Source organism: Trachurus trachurus (assembly GCF_905171665.1).
Source record: "Trachurus trachurus genome assembly, chromosome: 7".
Taxonomy (NCBI): domain Eukaryota; kingdom Metazoa; phylum Chordata; class Actinopteri; order Carangiformes; family Carangidae; genus Trachurus; species Trachurus trachurus.
The window spans coordinates 17,454,178-17,476,364 of NC_139901.1; the positions used below are offsets into that span (position 1 = coordinate 17,454,178).

The window sequence follows — 22,187 nt, forward strand, 5'->3', positions numbered from 1 at the left end:
GTGCCTTATGTACTATGTAGGTATATTACTGCATCTGTAAAGCGTCTTTGGGTTACTGTAAAAGCGCTATACAAAATAAATGAATTATTATTATTATTATTTAAGATGTCTTCTTCAAGCTGTTTTACTGATAACAAAATGACAGGATGTTTCCTCTCAGGGGCCACCCTTGACCCCCAGTGTATGTCATTATTAGGACGCCAGGGAATACGAAGCCAGTCAAAAATGACTGACATCCCCGTAAAATGTGAATATCTAGTATCCATCTGATGTAATATAGTAGCCTAAACATGTTGACATGTATGGGTTTTAGATTAGTGGTCAGACAAAAGTTAGTTCATTGTTTTTTAACATCCTATAAGAATAAACAATGCATGCCTCTCTACAATACCAGGCTACAAGATGCAGGATGATCAAAGTACAAATTCCCCATACATATGATTTGAAATAAATCAGTAGACCCAAAATAAGAAATAAACCTGGGGCCTTTGAGGCCCATGGAGGTTTGGGACCCCGGGGTGTGCCTGCATTGCCTGCATTGTTACAGTTGTTTATATTCAGCAAAAATGTCCCTTAAACACTTTGTGATGATCCACGAGTCTTGAAATGTAATTAATATGTAATCAGTGTATGATAAACATTGCCACCTTCAATTATTCAATTATGGTTCAGTTTACATTGACAGCAGGAGTCCCAACACCACACACACACACACACACACACACACACACACACACACACACACACACACACACACACACACACACACACACACACACACACACACACACACACACACACACACACACACACCACCATCACCAGGCAGACATAATTACATTCAATTACTAGGGTATGCTGTGGTCAGTTCCAATGCTGTTAATTAAACAGAATGAAGTCCAGTCCAGAGGGTCCACCGGCTGCCACATCTTAATGAGTCCTGTGACATTGTCGTGTTGTGTTTTCTGTACCTCCCTCTACTGACTGATCGCCAGTGTAGTCGTGTCCTTAGACATCATGAATTTGGAAATAGTCTTTCTTAATATATTAGCATTTTGGCTCTGTCTGAAGTTAAAATTACTGTAACCACTTCTCCTTTCACTTCTCCGAATTCTTTGTAGGCTATCTTTGGAAAAAACATACAGTATGTACCAATATCAGGAATTCCCCCCATATATGTGGAGACATTAAACCAAGGTTACCTCGCTGTTGGTCTCTGTTAGCTATTTGTAACTGAGATGAAAATCATGTGACACAATTCATATGTGCATTGCATTTTTATTTTATTTTTTTTTTATCTTCGGTGGACTTGTGTAAATATAAATAAAATTAAAAGGTTAAGCTTCTGTTACATGACTACCTTAACAATAAGCAATTCATAATTCATATTTTTATGAATAAGAAATTCATAAAAAAAAAAGATGCACTGTTGTATAGAGTTTACACAAAAATGGAAAAAGCGTTTTCTTTTGTATCAAGACTATCTCTTCACCCTGTTACAGATTCCATACGAACAGGGGACTGACCCACGTGCTCATGGAATATGTAACTGGAGATCTCAGACTCAGAGAACCACGGTTACGCGTGTAACTGCCCGGTAACTTTGCTGCCTCTGGAATTTATCAGCCATTTCAGGTAGAAAGAGGAGAAAATGAAAGCTACTATGATTTATAGCTTAGAAAGTCTTAGTGAGATCTGCTGTTGCATATGTTTATTGAGTGTATGTTTTCCTCCCATCAGCGAGTGAAGTAAAAGTGAGAACAGGATGCAGACAAATAAAGGACAGGTCGACATCAGACCTACACTAACAGGAGAATTGGTCTGTTTTAGCTGCACACATGTAAATGAGGCCTGGGCCTTAAAGGATTTGTAACATTTGATACAATTCATAAATTACAATCAATTCAAAAGGCAACAGTAGTATATTTTACAATCTGCAAAAGTAGCCCATACTGAGTAGACCCACTCTTCCTGGCTTTAAAGCAGCAGTGATTAGCTAAGCCCATACTGAGGGACACTGATAACTCCTATCCAAAGTCTATTCCACAGTGAATATTTCAGTAGTTTAAGGTATCTATGCTGTGTAATCTACAGCTACACTTGCTCTTCTGTAAAAGTCCTCATTGTACAGAGACCGATACAAACAGTAGAGATCATTTACGCAAAATAAAAAGGCTGTGAAAAGCACATTATCTTCTTCATTTAGCTGGTCCTTGCAGGATATACAGCGTGTAAAGTGATATGAACACACCATAAAATTAAACCCTCACACAGACAAAACACCATTTTGAAGAGCATTAGATACACCAAAGTATTAAGGTGTTTGACACTGTAAGCATGAAATCTCTTTCATGGCACCTGGCACATCAGTTCAAAAATGCAATGGAAATCACAAAGCATAACTTAAATACCGAATACAACACACACACAAACACACGCACACCCACACACACTGCATCATGAGATACATAGCTTGGATTTACATTTTTGAAAAGGGCCACGCAAACTTTAAAACATATCCAAGCTTACAAGGGTCCAAAGATTGTCTTATTTATGTCCCATTGAAGCATGTATTGAGTATCTTTGGTACTTTTCACTAAAACATATATTTATATCTTTGCCTAGAGCCTGGGATCTTTTTTTGTCCATCTGTTAATGGCAGTCGTATCATTATTGTTCGATATTTTGGAAATAACTTTCTTGACAACAGCTAAGAGGCCAGGAAACAGTTAGATTAGCTTGGCTCTGTACAAAGGTAAAACCAATCTATCCATCTGCACCCCTAAAGCTTGAAAATGTATCTGAAATATGTCTTTTTTTAGTGGTGCTGTTGGCCCTTTTGTTTCCATGGGACTGAACTGAGTTAGTTGTTTCCATCTCACATATAACAGACAAACATCAGTGGTTTCAAACCTCTCATCTAACTCTCGGCAAGAAAGCTAGTCAGTATATTTACCAAAAATGTCAAACTATACCTTTATGTGTGTAGTAGCTGTTAAGTGAGGGTCTGATGGGTATCACAGTCTGGTAAACTGGGACGTTATCAAAATAAAGGTCCCATTCAAAATTATTTTCTCATTTTACAATAAACTGTAAAGGGGACGATTCATCCTTAGTGGCACTCCAAAGGCAACACACTGTACTTCTAGGCAATATAACACATCCTCAAGTGATAAGCCAACATCAGTAAAACACATAATACAACATATCTTAAAAATATCTTTCCATGATTTTGTACAAGCAAGTTACCAGATTAAATAAAATAAAATAACATAACAAAAAATAAGACACAATTGCAAGGAGGCAGTCGAAATGAGAGGAAATGATACAGCATCAAACGGTATGAAAGAACTGAAGTGAAACTGCCGCCGTGTTATTTTACCAAGTGATTGAGAGATATCTAAAGTCATGACTGTCTGCCATTTTGCTCCCTGCTGAGTAATGCAGGCAGTGTGATGAACTTTCAATCTCTGACACTTTTTCAATGATTCATGACACTTTTGCATGAGCAGGTTTTCAAGTAGCGAGTTCAACACATTTACATTTTCTGCTGATATGTCTCCAAGGCAAAGGCATCCCATTGTTTAATGGGATAAAGATGAGTGTGGTGGATTTCCCTCATTGTGAAAATATCTGTGTGCTGCAATGATGCTTCATGAATGATAATCTCATCGTCTTTGGATGCTTCCACTTAGTCGTTCTTGGCGGCAGACAGGCCAGTCATATGTAAACATTTGCTGAGTGTCTTTGAATGCCATCAATAAAGTAAAATATTTGATTGTGTTTTCTTCCCTTTTATCTCCATAGGTTAAAATCCATAATCTTTTGTCTAGTCCTCTGCTGCTCAGTGCTCTTCACGCTCTGTTATCTTTGGACAAGGAGTGCATCATCCAGTTAACCTTGGTCTTCCAGCTTTCTCTCAGAGCTTCGTTAAACTTTACTTTGAAATTCTTCAGTGCTTCCTCTTCTGATTTGCCCAAAGCCAGAGAATCCTTTTGGAAACAAGACAACAAAACTTTGTCAACACATTTTCATCCTCATTACCGGCAGTAGCAGCAGTGTACTGCATATTGCTGCATACCTTTAGGTACTGGATGTCTTTGAAGGAGGTGAGCTCTGGCAGCCCTGCTGCCTTCATCATTGCAAAGAGGTTGACGAACAGCATCCCGTTCCGACACAGGATCTTATAGGCCCGCTCACAGTACTCCCTGAACCTGACAGCAAGGATGCACCAGTCAGTCATCAAACATGAAATATGTGAGCAGGATCACTAAAGATCAAATCACTACAGAAACTGATGCCAAAAAAATCTGTACCTTTCAAACTTCTCACTGTTGTTTGTCTTTCCTTGCTGGATCACATGGACAAAGTCATAAGTCAAGATGAAAGGCACACGCTCCCTGTTGATCCCTAGTTTCCGCTTGAAGTTGCCCAGGAAGTGGCCAAAGTCAATGTGGAAGAGCTAAGGGACAAAGGTTGAGATGATGTTAAGTAGGTTCTGACTCATTCCACACAAACATTTCTTAAAGTGATAGTTCACCCAAAATTCAAATTTCCTCATGTCGACTAAGGGCTGGGAGAAGTTTCAGAGTCCTCCGTGCCTTCTCGGAGTTACAGGGGAGGTCTGCGCAGCACTGCATGTCCATATGATGGTCACAAATGGGGCTCACTTTACTTTGTCCAAAAAGACACACCAAAAAACATCCAAATACCTCCATAGTGCTCGTCTGTAATGTCCCTCTTGTATTGAAGCCCCGACATGAGAAATCGTTCCGAAAAAAATTAAATAAGTATATGTTTTAAGCTTGTTGAAGCTTGGTGTTTTGTATTGTTTTGTTTAGTTTGTATCCTCTGTGAGGCACTTTGTGTTACAACGTATGAAAAGTGCCATATAAATAAAGTTGATTTGATTTGATTTGTTTATAGCGGAAGCTCCCAGTGTCTCAGTCTCAAATCTCGCGCGAGATTTGCACAGACACCGGCAGAGCAAGTGAACTGAGACACTGTGAGCTTCCGCTACAAACAAGCTTAAAATATAGACTTGTTTAATTTTTTTTCGGAACAATTTCTCATTTTGGGGCTTTAATATAAGAGGGACATTACAGACGAGCACTATGGAGGTATTTGGATGTTTTTTGGTGTGTCTTTTTGGACAAAGTAAAGTGAGCCCCGTTCTCTACCGTCATATGGCAATGCAGTGCTGCACGGAGCCCCGCTGTAACTCCAAGAAGGCACGGAGGACTCTGAAACTTCTCCCAGCCTTTAGTCGACATGAGGGTGAGTAGATAATGAGTGAAATTTGAATTTTGGGTGAACTATCCCTTTAACTGTTGAGTGACTTTCAGTTTCAGTCAAAAACGACCACTTAATCTGACTAAATAATCATCTGAATTAAAAGTCAATCAAGTGCTATTATGGTTGGTGGCAAAGTGGAAACTCTGTTGCAAACCCTGACACACCAATCAGTATTAGCTTTTTTCAGAGACAGTCTCTATAAACCTCACCTGTCCAGTTTCCTTGATCATGATATTGTCGTTGTGACGATCTCCAATCCCCAAGACATAAGTAGCTACACAGTAGCCAGCACAGGACAGCGTGAACTCTTCTATTGCTTGTTCGAGTTTTTCCCTGGTGACAAAAACAAAAACAAGAATAGTCTACATCAATAATTCGCAGACACATATTCATTATTCAGTCATGAGGCAAGTTTCCCTTATTGTAGCCATTATGAAATATTCACAAAGGAGTTCCTGTGGCCAATTAATGATTGACTGTAATGTCCTTTCACGGTCTAGACCTGCATAGTTTTGACTGTGTTAAGCTTTAACTAATTTTCTCCGCTTCATCTCTGGACCTGCAGCATTTAAACCTAATAACCTCAGCTCTGTCGCGTGATCAGCTGGAGCTGTCTCACCGACGTGACATATACGCAAGGCTTATTCATTACATCAAATGGTTCTCTTTCTTCAAGGAGCTTTTAGAGTGGACAAGACCTTCAGACTGTCTGGCACCAAATAAAAATCTACTCTCATTTAATGTTGCTAAATCTGCAGTTGCCTATGCACTTTTTTTTTATTCTGCTGTTTGCCTCTTGTGTGTTTACTTACACACTATTATTCTCTCAACCTGACTGTGTCCATACAATAAAACTACTCTGTGTTTTATTCTACAAACACAACATCTACTGCTGCATGTCTGACCATCCTGGAAAAGTCCTCCTCCTAATGTTTCTTCCAAGTTTTTCCCTGTTAAAGGGATAGTTCACCCAAAATTGAAATTTCACTCATTATCTACTCACCCTCATGTGGACTAAGGGCTGGGAGAAGTTTCAGAGTTATCCGTGGCTTCTCTGAGTTACAGGGGGTCTCGGCATAGCAGTGCATGTCCATATAACGGTTGCAAATGGATACCAACTGTCTTTGTAACAAAAAGACACACCAAAAAACATCCAAATACCTCCATGCTGCTCGTATGTGATGTCTGTCTTGTATTGAAGCCCCGAAATGCAAAATTGTTCCAAAAAAAATTAAATAAGTCTATTTTTCAAGCTTGTCTGTAGCGGAAGCTCCTCTTCCCGGTTCGTTAAATTTGGACGAACCAGGGTCTGTCCTAAATTGGACGAACCGGGAAGAGGAGCTTCGAGAAGCTTCCGCTACAATACAAGCTTGAAAAATAGACTTATTTAATTTTTTTTCGGGACAATTTCGCATTTCGGGGCTTCAATACAAGACGGACATTACATACGAGCAGCATGGAGGTATTTGGATGTTTTTTGGTGTGTCTTTTTGTTACGAAGACAGTTGGTATCCATTTGCAACCGTTATTTGTCCATATAACGTCGATATAAAATTTGCAACCGTTATATGTCCATATAACGGTTGCAAATGGATACCAACTGTCTGCACTGCTATGCCGAGACCCCTTGTAACTCAGAGAAGCCACAGATAACTCTGAAACTTCTCCCAGCCCTTAGTCGACATGAGGGTGAGTAGATAATGAGTGAAATTTGAATTTTGGGTGAACTATCCCTTTAAATACTTTTTATAAACATTCTGACTCTGAGGGTGAAGGATTAAGGACACTGTATGCTGTGTGAGAGAAAACCTGTTTATTCATGCAGTGCATCCTCACATCACATCAACCACCTATCACTTTGAAAATCCCAGCTATAGATAATTTCCGTAAAGGAAATGTGTGATTTGTGATATTAGGCTATATAAATAAAAATTGACTTGAGAATGAAGAAGTGTGTTCAACCACAATACCATACCTTCACCAACCATGTTTATAGTAATGAACAAATACATTCATAGCAATTGTAATGTCTTTGCAACTATTTGTGATTATAGTCTAACATAAAGATATACTGTACACCCATTCAGCTGTCTATACTGTTATGTCAAACAGTAATGTACTGTATATCTCTATATTGACAAGCTTGTTGAGTCGCGGATATCTCAGTTGAGAGGCAGAGCCAGTGCAGCTACAAATTTAACACCTCTACTATGTTCCTGTTACCTGTTATATCAAAATACTTGACGTGCTGGTGATAGAACACATACTTTCACACTTCTTGCAATGCACTAATCTGTGATATAGTGTGTGCAAGAAACAGATACAATTTACCATAAATGACACTATGACTGTTGATACCAATTTAAAATGAAACCCATTACACATGACAAGAACTTTTGACTATAAAAACGGGTAGAAGGGTTATATGAAGTTATATCAAAAGTGAGGGACAAGGGATGGCATGAACCAATGACTGGCCCCTTAGGTCCAATTGATGTCATCCACCTCCTCCAAGTGTCCTTTAGTTAACGCTGACTCTGACCCTTAAGCAAACCTGCAGTTCAATATACTCATGACTTCTGCTCATCACTACACAGATCAGTCCAATACCTGACCAGTAGGGTAGTTGAATAGTAACAATTGTGTCAACAAAGTGTACTCACTCAGGGTTCTTAGATTTGAGCCAGTTGAGCAGGACCTCCTTGTTGAAGGCAGCAGTGGCAGCACTGTTACTGTTGTTGAGCTGGATATTGGCGATGGTGTCAGAGTTCTTCACCACCTCGATAAGCCCCATCTTGTTCCCAGTGGACAGGCAGCCATACGGGGTCATCCTGCCAGTGAAATTGACAGCATGAGGTTGGTATAGATTAGAAGATTTCCCTGAGCAAAAGCATCAACAGCAAACATCTGCTCCCACTGTACCTGAGATCAAGGCCTTCTTTCTTCCACAGAGTCTCCATGAGCTGGATCATCTGCAGGGTCAACATGTCTTGTCGAAGATCTGAAGGGGATGAGTGAAAAAAGGTGAAATAAAAAAGAGAAAAATCTTACATTACATTGTCACAACTCAAAACTTCAAACCAGGTTTTTAAACCTTTCATTATGTTAAACAAGAAAAACTATGTCTTCAAACCTGTAGCAGTGAATTCAACTTTTGTTATATCTCACCATCTCCATTCTTGAAGATGATGCCCACCATGTCTCCTTGGGTCCAGGGGTTCCTATACATCAGCCAGAGCGGCCTCATCTTGGAATCCATAAATCTGCATTTCTCTGCACTGCAAGAGGAAACAAACTCAACATGAGCATGTGATCATCTTATAACAGTGTTTCAGGTTTATACAGAAATAGCAGGGTTTTTTTGTTTTGTTTTGTTTTGTTTTGTACAAAATACAGTGCCATTTTTATTTTATTTGACACATTTCAAATGCCAAGAACAAGGCAATTTTGTCCACTGCAAACAAGCTTAGCGCCTTTATCATAAAGGAGAATAAATAGAATGACCTGGTTGGGGAAAGAGGAGAAAAAACTAGCACCGTCATCTCTTGTGAAGTTTACAGCAATTACAAATGAGTGTAAAACTGTGTATCCATTGGCATAAAATAAAACTTTGTTCCAATTAAATGTCAATTTCCTAATATGCCAATAAACATATTATATTGTAATTCAGCAAAATAAACCCATAAAGGGATCAGAAATGTCCCATAAAATTGAATTATGGTGGCAATAAATGGAACTGGCAAAAACAATTATCTTGCAGCTTTTGCGTGTGTGTCTACCCGTGTGTCTGGCACTAACCAGATCTCATTGAGGATGATGCAGGGGTTGAGTGGTGACAGCAGGTCTGACAGGACCTCCAGGTAAGACTCCTGTCTGATACACAGCTTCAGGTCCTCTGCTGTCATCTTCTGGGAGCCCGACTTGACAATGTCGCTCAGGCTCTTCATTTTACCCAGAGCCTCGTTCTGTGTGGCAGAGGCAGAGATTTAGCACAAAACAAACACACACATGAAATCGCTGTGTATGAAAGTGTGTAATTACCTGTTTGGATAAGAGCTTGATGTGGTGGATGTTTCCTCTGCAGTAGGCCTCCAGAATCAGGCCAAAACGCAAACTAACAGAGGCCACATGAATCTCTGACCTGCGTTGAACAAATATTCTCCCATTAAAAAAAACAAAGAAGACAGCTGCAAATGCTCATGATCTTGTGTTTTCAGCTGAGCTGTGTCTCACCTGAGATGCCAAAATAGGAAGTGTCCTATCCTCCTGTTGGACAGAGCCCTTTCTAGCAGGAAAGTGGTGAGGTCACAGTCTAGGTAGGATTCATACTTTAAGACCTGGACCAGCTGGATTAAATACTGTAGGAGTTCAGCATCACTGTGGGAAGAAAAACCGTCCAGAAGTGATTATGTTATTAAAACCTAAACAAAATATAAAATGTCTTATGGGCATAAAAGAAACAAATGTCTACCTGAGCTTCTTGAGACATCTGATAGTGAAAGAACGAACTGCTGGGTCAGGAAAACTGTAGTCTAAAAGCTCCAAGGCGTGAATGGCTGGGAGGTCCGGCCAGTTTTTCAAAAGACTCACCATCTGAGGAGCATCAAAGAATCGTTATTTTCATCAGTCAAATCTCTGATGTGTAAGACAAATTAAACCTTATTCTTATTTAGTGTATTTTTACTTGTAAACATCACAAAGGGCTCCACTGGTTGGTAATGTGGAAAATATTAATTAGAAACTAAAAACCAAAATATCAAAATATGTCAACAACTTTTTTTTAATTTAGAAACTAATAAATATAATAATTATTTCTTATACATATGACACTATTAACAAAAAATGCGCTCCATATCAAGTGCCAGTTGAGTATGAAAGTATGAAAAAGGGAGCAAGGAAAGATTTTTAAATGAATGCTGCAGTGCAATGTAATGATGGACCTGATAAATGCTGCACTTCATCTTAATCTTAATTATTCTTCCAGGATCCTCATACAGTAGATATAGTACAATTAGAGCAGTGTAGCTCACAGGCTGCAGCTCAGCCACCACATGACAAGGATGAATCTCCTACTGGCCTGCTGGCCAACATGTGGTGTTGGGTGCTGAATATTAGCACACACATACACACACAAAAAAAAGATAATGAAGACATTAAACATCAACGTTTATGTCAAAAATTAAGCATTAATTATTGTGATTGTGAAAAATTCGCAAAAAAAAAAAAAAAAAAAAAAAAATAGCATTAAGCTTCAAGCGCTAGCATTGCTGTGTATGCTTAGCCTTGTTCTACAAACAAGCTAATTCAGTGATTTAGCAAAAACTCTTCCGTCTTTTTGAGACATTTTCAGGGTGTGTTGTGTTTTGACCACAGTGGGGAAATGGTCTTCTCCGTTTATACCTGAACTACGTCCTCTCGTTTATTCCACTTGGTGATGAGGAGCAGCTTGGACAGACTTTCAGGATAATGGTCGCGGATGTCGACACGGAGCTTCCACAGGAGTTCCTTCTCATCCTCGAAAAACTCAGTGTAGTTTTTGTTGTCCATGATTTCTTTTAGCTTCAAGTACTAAGGAGAATGACCAGAAGACAGATTCACACAAAAGCAACAAACTTACAACTTTCTGTTTAGTAACTGTGAGAGAAGTGTAAAATGTGACGTGTAGAAAGTTGTACCTCTTCTTTAGTGCCACTGAAGAAGCCAATGGATGTATCGCCATTTGTCTCTATCTGAAAACAAGAGGATTTTTTTTGACTGACAGAGTTTTATATCATAATGTCAGTATAGACTCAGGATGGCCTTATGCCCAGTAAGTACCTTGTCGAGTGGAGGATAATGAAGAGGATGTGGTCGTATGTTGTGGAAACGAATCAGAAGCCCTGCAGCACTGTCCACGTTGGGGTTCTTTTCAACTGTTCCCATCGGGTTCAACAAGTCACATTTGTCATCTGTGATAAAAAATGACATATAGGCCTATCAGATGTGAAATCTTTTCCACTGAGCTAATTCACTCTAAGAGTGACTGTGCATGTTAACGTACTGCTTTCAAACCACAGAGGGAGATATGATGATTTCACTCTGCAGAGCGGGTAAACATGGTTCTTTATTTAACAGCCGAGCCTCTCACGCCAACAAGCAACAGCCATGTCCGCATCTTGAAAAGACTATCTTTGCATCAGCAAGAACACGATGTCTTAGAAAGTGAGGTTTTTGATGGCCTCGCATATGATGTGGGCACCTCACTGTGTGTTCTCAGGCACTGTGGAGGAGGCTTGTGAACATGTGAGGTGTTTTTGAAGAGGAGGAAACATAAGAAGAGGCAAGGCTGAGAGTACCAGGGACAGATGGCCATGTGGACAAGAGGAAGTCCCCGGTCTTCAGCTGGTCCTTGTAGTCGAACACCATGGTGTTCACCCAGGCTATGGGACAATCCTGAAAGGAAAGAGATAGAGGGAAGTGGGGGATTAGGTTTGTTGATGTCAATAAAAATCATCAATCAATCAATAAAATCATGGAAATTGCTCTGGTTCCTTAAAGAAGGACAGAGGTGCGGTACTCACGATCACTAAACCAACCTCCACTGTTAGACAAATTACGGTTTGCTCAGTTATAAAATATTAATTCCTGGATTGGATTGTCTATTGACTACATATAATTGTTATGGATACATTTAAAATCAGATCTCTCTAGCAATCCTCCTTTTAAGCTCTTTTCCCTCCTCAAAGAAAAAACAACTCATATTTGCAGCATTCAAAAACATGTAAAGAGTCTTTACAGATTCAGTTCCATACAGTCTAATTGTGGTATTAACTCTCTTTTGTATAATTTAGGCTTTAATTTTGGGGTTAAGCATTTTTAAGAAATATTTTGAATAGTTATGATAGAAAAAATTAAGTGTGTTTGGAACATTTTGTCATTTGTCACACCACATAATAAACTGTACAGCAAAGAGCTTTGCTGTGTCTCGTTTAAAAAAAAAAAACTGACATAAGCGTGATTCCGTATTTAAAAGGTCTATGCATTGTGGCTTAAGTTGAAACGCAAAGAAGCAAACTTAGACACAAGTTCCTGTTAATGACCAGAAACAAAAATAAGTTGACCATTCAATGTGTTAAAAAAAAAAGAAAAGAAAAAAGTGGAGAAACACATCAACAAGACGGACGGGCTAAAATAGCTCAGCTTCCGCCTCATCTTTCTGCTGTCTGGCTGCAGGACTTCTCTTCCAGGCAGAAGAAGAGAGAAGTGGCACAGAAAGCAGAAGTGGCCTCGATACTCTTAAACACACCTGGGCGCCATGTTTGGGAGGTCTACCCAGACATGGAGCCCACAGCTGCGGCAGCACATCAAAACAAATGATTTAGAGACCACAGCCCCAGAAAAGGGGAATTAGTTGTTGCTAACTGTGCGGTGAGTGGGTGTCAGTGCGGATAAAAAGTATTTACAAAATTAGGATAGTGAAACCTTAAACTCTGTGCTTTTACTGGCTTTGTATTAAAGTTCATTTTAGTGAAGTGAAAGAGCATATCTATTTTAAGAATACTTAATTTTTCATTAATCTGCCATTTATTTTCTCGATTAATTATTCAAAACTAACAAACCAAAATCAAAAGACAGCCAATTTAAAATTGAACTGAAAAAGCAGCAAAATATCATATCTGACAAACTGGAACCATCCCAGGTTGAAAGCTGATAATTAATTCATGTTTGTACATTAATTTTCTGTCAGTAGACTAATCAGTTCTGTGCTAAATATGATATTTGTTCTAAATGTGGGCAACTGTTGTATTGCCGTAATGCATTTCCATCAAAATATGACATGATTAACATTAGTGTGTAGTACAGCTGGCTCTTCATGGCTTTAAATAGTGTTGGAAGTGTAATTTTACAAAAACAATTCACAGTAGGTCTAGTTTCATGCATATCTGTTTTTTTAAATCATATTTACTTTATGTTCTTTGGCTGTGGGCTTGTACTGTCACAGATGAACAGATGATGGATTTGAGGGATCCTTAAAAAAAGATTGAACTTCAGTATTGTTACTGTTGTTACTCTGAAATAACCAGTATTTTTGTTTTGAAGTAAATTCAAAGATGAGTGAGTGTTGTAACTACAAATGGTGACTGTGAATATGAATTTAGAATTCCTTGAAAATGTTTCCCAATTCCTTCCTTCCTTGGAGTGATGTACAGATAAAAGGACTGTAGCGGATGAAAAGTTAACCGCAGCCTTGCCACTGAACACACTTGCACAACCAGACGCAGCAGCAAAACACACCCACACAGCGCCCAACGTGTACACACACTTTACACTAGAGAGGAAACGGATCTGTTTGTGCTTGCTAACAAGTTCACACTCAGCAGCCTGAACGTTTGCCTGCTGCTCTATTACAAGCTGCGAAAAGACATGAAAAAAGTTTCCGCTGGACTCACCGCTTTCTTGTTCTTCTTTTTGGTGCCACGGGGTTTCTTGGTTTTCTCAATGACAGCGTAGAGCGCAAAGCACAGGCGGCTCATGCGCGGCAGGTCGGCTACGTTTATGTCAAACTCCAGCCTTTGATCCCATTGCGGCTCAGAGCACACCGTCACCTCTGAGCTTGTCACCACCTTACAGAGCAGTTCGCTGCCATGGAACAGACCAGCCTGCACCACAAGCTGGAGAGGAAGCACACAAAAACACACACACACATAGAGCACGATAGCGATTAGATGGAGACATGTGGTTTGGAAGCTGAAGGGTTTAGCACATCTGTAAAGGAGATTGTTTGTGGAAGATGTAGAAACTTCACTAGATGATTCACAGTTTCCTGTGTCACTCGGGCTATGAGTCAAAGGGTCTGCAGGTTCATAACATAAGCAGGTTGTGATGCCTTTCAATGCTATGCAGTCAAAAGTGATACACAAGCAAGAGAGTCAAACTACAACATTGTGCGACCATTAAGCTCCTGACATTTGCCAATCAAATCAAAATCAAAAATGCAAATTTATATCTATAAAATATATAAGTGGCTATTCTCCCTCAAGGTGTGTTTTCAAATTGGTGCCCACCAACTGCAGAAATGACTGATGATTATGTGACAGGACAAATTTGCCATGAGTCACGATGTGCTCCAAGGCAGCAGACGGAAGTGCACTTACATTTAATAACCCAACTAAACAGTAACGTAGTTAGTTATGAAACTGAATCACAAACACAGAGACACATTAACAGGGTTTTCCTACTTGTCCTCTCACTGTTTTTCTTTTTTGTCAAATTGGTTAAAAAAAAAAAAAAAAAAAAGCAACATAGCAGAAAGGGGAAAAAGAAGAATAGAAAACAGGATATTTCATGTGAGTGGATATTTCTCTGTGTGTTTGTGTGTCATTTGCAGGGACATCTTCTTAATTTTGAACATAGGTCACAGCCAACCTGCAATAGTAAGAAAACGCATGCATCGTCTTCAAAAAAGTGCGTTGAAAGTGAGAGAGGGAGAGACGACATGAAGCCTCTCTTTTTCTTAGAATCTAGGCCTCAGAATGAGACGTAAAAACCAGATAGGCCCTCCCCACTTCCTGTTTTGAAGTTTTAACCAACCGCCTTGATGAATTATGGGAAACGTGCGGTCTGGACCATGTGACCCCCCCCTCCTCCCTCCCTCCCCCTTCCCCCATCATTTACATGTCAAGCCCGCCGTTCCTACAACTGAAATGAAGATATTGGTAAACAAGTGAATGCCACATTTCATTGAGCAGAGCAAAATGAGAGAAACCCACGCAAAACCACACCAACCTTCATTCCCTCGTCTGCATTGACTCGGTTGGCCTGCAGCAGGTGAATGTAGAAAGGCTCATTGACGGACCACAGGGATGAGGTGTTTTGCTGTAGGAGGGAGTCAGAGGAAAGAAAAATGAATGTATTTCCATGTAATTCTTTTTTTATTTTATTTTTTTTATTAAACTTCCATTAATAGCAGTCACTGAGGTCTAAACTCAATATAATTGTTGCAACAATTTCCTGTTTGGCAACATGTCAAAAGATAAAAGCAAGGCAGTGAACACTTTCAAAATAAAGTTTAAAAAAGGGGAACAAGCTTTAAAACTGGACGAAAAAGTTCTCCAAGGTACACATAAATTTAGTTTTGCGCTGCTTGCATTTCTGATGTGAATCACTTTTCCATAAAATCTTAAAAACACACAGTTGTTATAATTTTGCCAGTTACTGGGGTCCAAAAGTCTGAGACCATCCAAATCAAAAAGACTGTATGTATGTATATGTTCAACTACAGTGTATTCAAGCTGAGGTGACGTGTAAATTATCTACATTGTGCTGCACAGTATGTTTCCAGTGTGCCAAAGTCTGTGGAGGACAGACTTTACGTGGTTATGACAGACAGGGAGAGGGAGAAGAAACGATCGAGTGAGCTCTTCTCTGTTAATGAAAGCTGACAGCTGTCCGCTGACCTCTTACCTTCTTCAGGGGCAGCGGAGGAGGTCTGGACAAGGAGCGACTCTTGTATACCTGGCTGAACATCCGACCCTGCTCCTCCTGATACTTTGTAATGGTGGAGTGGTGCACCAGGGTTAGATGAGGGTTTTGTCCATTTCTCAAACATGAGAAAATGCACTGATGAAGAGAAACAACAGGAGGGGACAGAGGAAGATATTTTTTTGTTTACTGGTACAGCCATCAGTCAGTTCACCCACAGATATTTCCCAGTGTTCTGATAGCACTGGTTAACTCCTGGAGGCTGTTCATTTGCTGTAGGTTAATGCAGTTGAAATCTCATTATGTGTGGATGGATGCAGTTCCTTTCTGCAGGGCTGCTAGACAGATATGAGTCACCCCTGCAGGTAGCTGGAGTTTCAAAATCAGCAGTGGAGTCTCCTGCCACCAAGACCTTGACTCACCCCACCCCTCGAAGAAAAACCCAAAGAAAGACAGCACCAAACAGAAAATCACTCACAATCCACTAAGAAAACAGACTGCTCTAGTGCCTGCGGTTCAGTGTTCAGTGTTGCTTTGCGTGCTTGTATCATTTCACAGCACTGGAACACAGCAAATCAGACTATTAGACTGTTGCAGGTCGGTGATTTATCTAAAAAATCCTGAAAATCATCAAGCATCAGCTGATTTATCTGTAGTTAACAAATATGTCTGAAGCAGATTCAAAAGTTCAGTTCAAAACTGAGCCTTCATATGAGGAGGGCTTACGTGAAGGAGGCCCTGCAGCATCCCTGCTGCAGAGGAAAAAGACGAGGAGGTAAAAAAAAAAAAAAAAACTAGATGGGAACCTCTGAAACTAAGTGGGGGGGATACAATAAAAACACCACACATCAGCATAAAACACACAAGCACTGTGGTGGTATCATTGCTGTGGTGGTGGGCAGATGTTTCTATGTGCAGCAGATCCTGGAAGGTTTACAGGGATGGAGGCCAAAATGAAAATATAATGGAGGGAAAAAAAGTCCAAAAGTGGCAGTTCCTCAATAAACCTTTCCTTATCAGTTCTCTCGTGGTTCTTGAACATGCCTGAGCAGTTTGGGAAAGACGAATGAGGTAAAATGTGCAAAGATGCTCAAGGTGCCTCTCGATGTAAATACTGATACAACAATGTTAAGTTAGAGTCATTTGAAAAGACTGGACTGTGAGTTTCTGTTGATCAAAGAGGGTGTTCTTGAGGTCACTCACTTTAAACTGGCACAATGGATGCTTCCCATAGATGAACTCCCATCTCCCATTGACCTGTAAGGTGTAGTCCTCGGCCTCCTGTCGCACGGAGCGAAACACGGTGGCCTTCTTCTTCAGGGCGCTTTTCATCAGAGCCACCGGGTGGTCCTGAGGATCCATCTGCAGCATGAAACTTTCCTGCAAGTTCAACAGACAGTAAGATTCACAACAAGTTGCCAGCTTCACAGAAACATTGTATATATCTTTTCTTTTCTTTTTTTTTTTGCTTTTATGTCTGTGGATCTTGTTCCTGAGAGATGTTTTGAAGTTGGTGTTTGTGGTGTGGGAGGGGGATTTCCAAAAGGTGCTCACATTTGCTTTACATCATCCTCCACAATTTGTCAACCTAAACTAGAACCACAGTTTTTCCAATCAAAGCTGTTGTGCACTTGGTGGAGTTCTCTCCGCTGCCCCATCATACCACAACATTTGATCTGATTTGTCTTAGTACACTTAACAAATATGACTCATACTCAAACTCCAGTAGCAGGTCAACTCACATCACTGGCCTCAAACTTGACATTAACGAAAATCTTCTTGACGTTTTTTGACTTTGCGCTCCCACTCGGAGAGCAGCAGGGCTCCAGGTCGCATGGGAAGCTGTACTCCATCCACTGCTGCCATGGCAACTGCTGCCGCTGCTGAGCCTTCTCTTCGCAAAATGTACGCATCTTAGTCCGAAACTCGTTCACCTCGTGGTTCTTCTGGGCCTCAAACTCATGCAGACCTGAAAAAAATGATTTAAATGCATTAAAAAAAATAGACGTTACTTCACTTGATGTGGAAGATTTTGATTCTAGAGACGTTCCCTCAAAGGTGGACGGCTTTGGCGACTTCATGTCATAAGTAATAATAAGGATCAGAACTGTTAATTTGCAAACTTTTACTAAGAAAAAGAGACGTTAGATGATTCATTTTAACTTTGCCAACCTCTGATTCCTTTTCCTGATTGGATAAACAACCAAAGCAAATGCAGTTTCATATGCGGGATTAAACCTGGTGTCGTCACTTTCCAGTGGCAGAGCCTGAAAAACTGCCAAAAAATGGTAATGGTTGTTATAAGTCGACTTACTGGAATCAAAGTTCTTACAACAACCTCCTTCTTCAATCTAAGTGAAGAACGTTAACTGCTCCTAGCCACAGCTACCACAGCTTCCTTGTTAGCTAAAAATGTTGATGGATATGTGAGTAACTACTGACTGGATCACATCATCACACTCAACAGAAGAAGAAAGGAACTGTCTTTTCATTTCTAAATGAGAAAAAGAAAGGAACGCAGTCTGCAGTCAATACGTTTAATCAATGTCTTTGTTGAATTTGCTGAGAACAATGTACGTGACAAAACTCATCTCAACTCATCTTGTCTTATACTTAGAAACTGCACAACGATACCGCTGACCGCCAAAACCAGTGTCACTCTAACAGCGGGTCAGCTCAACCAGAGAGGTAATAACCTATACGCTGCTCACCTTTGCCAATCAGCAGGCTGATTTGGGTGTTGGTGAGTTTCTCCACTCGGTCGCCTTCCCTCGCCACCAACCTCAGGACGCACATAAAAGGCCGCACGTCGTTTATGCGCCTCGATTCCTCCTCCAGTTCCTCCCTCTCTGCCGTCTGGTTGATGCAGGTGAAGACGTACGCGTCGGGATCACCCAGTGCATTGAAAAGGGCCTCACTCCTGGCATTTTTCCAAACCATCTGAAACAGGACACGACAGCCGAGCGTGAGGTTAAGGGCACAGTATAGTTCACTGTGCAGGTAAAATGCATGCCTTAGGATGTTAGGCTTTATAAAAGTGCAATTCTTGTATTGAAAAGAATCACTGAAAACACCTCAACCATTGTTTTCAGTAGAAAGAAAAAAAAGGAGGCTTATACATGTGCCATCATGCTGATTTCACTTATCAATTTAATGATAACACAATTACGCATGAAATGACCCTGGCTGCTTTTTTATACATTTAAAGAAAACCTTTGCAAAGTACACAGACTGAAGAGACGTTTAATCTCTTAATCATCTTAACAGCTTCCAAGAGTATCATTACTTAACACAGCTAAATCAAACAGCCTGAAGTGGCAGAACTGTTGGCATAGAAACTGGCACATTCACATTTAACAGCAGATCTGCTACAGCAGAGAGCTGGCCATGTATACCAAGGAGGAAAGCTGTGGCTCCTTGTCTGAACGGAGCATCAACATTTCAAGATGGATCAAAAGCACTAGCGAGCATTGTCCAGACTGTGCAGTCTTTTAATTAGTTTAATGCCTGAAGGAAATATTAAGTCGCTCAATTTATCTAAAAGCGCATTGAGCAAATATTGTAAATAACAAGAGCATTTTGAAACTGTGGTCATCGGAGCCGCAGTGCTGTGCTGTGCTGCAGTCAATCAATTACAATCTGTTAGAAACACAGCGCTGTGTCATAATAAACACACTGTGTCTCAATGGGAAACGAACATTCAACGGATCTTTAAATGCAGTTATTGATTAAATGGATGGGGATGTGAGCGCACATACTCTTTTGATATTTTTGATGGTGTCGTTTGGAGACACAGGGAATTTGAGGAAGATCCCGGTAGGCAGCAGGAAGTCCATCATGATCTCCTGGACACCCTCCTTCTCCCATTCCCCCTGCATCCCATACTTCCCCGGGGGCATGGTGACGGCCTCTCATTTACCGTCAGCTCCTCTGCTGCTCACGGGAACACAGGACGGCCGTCCACACAAAGGAAACACAGCTGGGGTTAATATATCCTCTATTAACATGTGTTAGCATTGCTGTGTGTGTGCAGTGTCGGCTGTTGGATACTCTATCCCCTGTTAGTTCCTTAAACCCTGAATTAAATATGTTTACAAGGTTGGTTGTTTGAAATCAGAAAAGGCACATGACTGAATGACATGAGAGGATCCCTGTTACATCTCCTGAATGCTCTACTAGTGGTGACCAAAGCATACAAAAGAATATTTAATAAATAAGACATTGGATTATGAACTGGGACATCTTGTGTTAGTGTAGTGATGCTATCTGTTGATAATGTGCAGTTTAATGCCTTTAGTGCATGTAGCTACTTGATTTATTTCTCCACCTTTAAGAGAATGAATGTTCCTGTCAGAAAGAAGTGCAACCATTTTTCAGAGGTCACATAAGGTGAACACACACTACAAGCAACAATTATAGACTACAAAAAAATACAGATCAAATACAAGTATGATATCCTGCTGTTTAAGTGTAAAAGAGTGTTCGGTTGGAAAACATCAAGTTTCCAATGTTATTCTCAGTATTTGTCTTAAAGTAATTCTAGACTATTGATTTTGGTAAGAGGAAACTTGTGCCATGAGAGCTGCATTGTCTTTAGCTGGTAGTGTCGGCTGACTTACCTCTGTAAAAAAATGTATTTCAATGAATTTCAGACTCCATCCATGGATTTTTTTTTTTAACACATTAAAAAACAGCTTTGAAAATAACACAAGGAAATTGAAACATAATGTAGGCCTACATTTAGAGCAACAGTCCGATTTACACAACGTGATACTGCTCTGTCTCGGGGTAAACTTGTTCAAATATGATGGCGAGAGCTTTGCCAACCTGTTAGCGCAGACACTTTGCCGTCAGCTCTACAAGACAGTCATCTCCTCATGGTTCTTCTCTCACAGCGACGACGGAGGCTGAAACATCACGGGGGACATGTGAGGCTCCGGCGGCGTGAAGGCTGTAGGATCGAGCCGCGATGTGAGGAGGAGAGAGGTGGAGGTGAGGTGTTGGTGGTGGTGGTAAATCCAGCTCGGACGGACGAAGCGGACGAAGCGTCTCCCTGCGGCGTCGGTCAAGTGCGCTGTCATTCATACGGTGATGTTGTTGCACTGACTGACCCGGACTGAGCGGCTGCGCTCTGCCTCTCCAGCCCCCTGCGGGCCAAGGGACCGTCCGCCAAAAGTTTACTTCGTGGGAAGTGAAAGTAATTTTCTTCACAGTTTAACCCCCGCCCCTTAGGCCCTTCTTTCCATGTGTGCATTACCATTAAGAAAACATCATTATTTTTTTTTATTACTTATTATCATATTAGGATTCATTTCATACAGTTGAAAATTAACTCATTTACGTTCACAGTTCTTGTTTTTTTTTCTATTTTGTACAAAGTTCAAAAATGTGTTCACATTCATTCATACATAATATATTCTGTCTTAATTTGTTTGTTCATAAAACTGCTTCAAATGCTCAAACAAACTGTTCTCAGCACTAGTAGCTGTGTCAGGAGAAAAAAACAATGTGTTATGCTGACACACAACACTAGATTAGTTTACTATTACTATAACTTAATTCGCTCCCATATTAATTGTTAGTTGTGTGCACTGTGTTTGTCATTTAATCTAAAAAACGTATAGTTGAATGATGTGCGTATTCTTCAACTATTATAGCTTCTCCTATGACACATGTTGCAAATGATCATATCTGTTATCTTTTTTTAAAATACATCTAGTTATCATTCAATCATTCATTATCTGTTTCGTAGCCCACAGCAAGTTGTAGGCGAGTCAATGATAAATACATTAATCAACACTTAAGTCTGATTGCAAGTACTACCGAGAAATGTTTTTTAATTCTTTTATCAAATGTTTATATCCTGCCTACATGTAAAAAAAAAAAAAAAAAAAAAAGGAAATAAGGCCAATAAAGTCAGTGAAATTAGGTAATTTCAGTACTTTTTCATGCAAAAAATATTGAATATTTGGTTCCAGTAACTCACATATTGGAAATGTCTTTGCTTTGCTTTTCATGTATGTCAGACCAAGTAAACATATTTGTGTTTTGGATCATGGTGGAAGAAATAATGAGATCCTGTCAACAACAACTTTAACCCTTACTGTCTGGGTCAAATTTGACCCGTTTTGACATTTGACAGCTGTAAAAAATACCCTAAACATCTTTCAGGCTGAAATTTGATGACTTTTCCTAAAGTGACCCAAAATACACAAAAATGTGAAAAAAATTATACTTTTGAACAGGTGCTACAAATTATTGTACACGGATGGTGTTTCATATCTGTTTTTAGATGGATTATAGATCTACCAATGTGGGTCAAATCAAGGAAAATTGTGGTTTTAGGGAATCTTAAAACTGTGGAACTGTACACGCCATGTTTTTGTGTATAATGTATGGGACAGTGTTGACAGAAACAAAGCTTAGGGGGA

The 22,187-nt window shown here is 40.0% G+C and overlaps 1 protein-coding gene across 1 annotated transcript; it reads right to left on the reverse strand.

The window, feature by feature from the left end:
• Window positions 1-1,749: 1,749 nt before the first annotated feature.
• pik3cd (phosphatidylinositol-4,5-bisphosphate 3-kinase, catalytic subunit delta) lies at window positions 1,750-20,850 on the reverse strand. Its single transcript, XM_083974863.1, has 23 exons — window positions 20,584-20,850; window positions 19,515-19,689; window positions 18,468-18,696; window positions 17,499-17,725; window positions 16,960-17,136; window positions 15,739-15,894; window positions 15,061-15,150; window positions 13,725-13,946; window positions 11,631-11,727; window positions 11,113-11,243; window positions 10,971-11,024; window positions 10,696-10,863; window positions 9,767-9,888; window positions 9,529-9,672; window positions 9,337-9,436; window positions 9,094-9,260; window positions 8,464-8,573; window positions 8,218-8,296; window positions 7,959-8,126; window positions 5,505-5,628; window positions 4,317-4,462; window positions 4,082-4,214; window positions 1,750-3,992 (listed from the first exon to the last, which is right to left on the reverse strand). Exons 2-23 carry the CDS (start codon window positions 19,653-19,655, stop codon window positions 3,855-3,857), a joined length of 3,123 nt encoding a protein of 1,040 aa, XP_083830989.1. The 5' UTR covers window positions 19,656-19,689; window positions 20,584-20,850; the 3' UTR covers window positions 1,750-3,854.
• Between the last annotated feature and the right edge of the window lie 1,337 nt (window positions 20,851-22,187).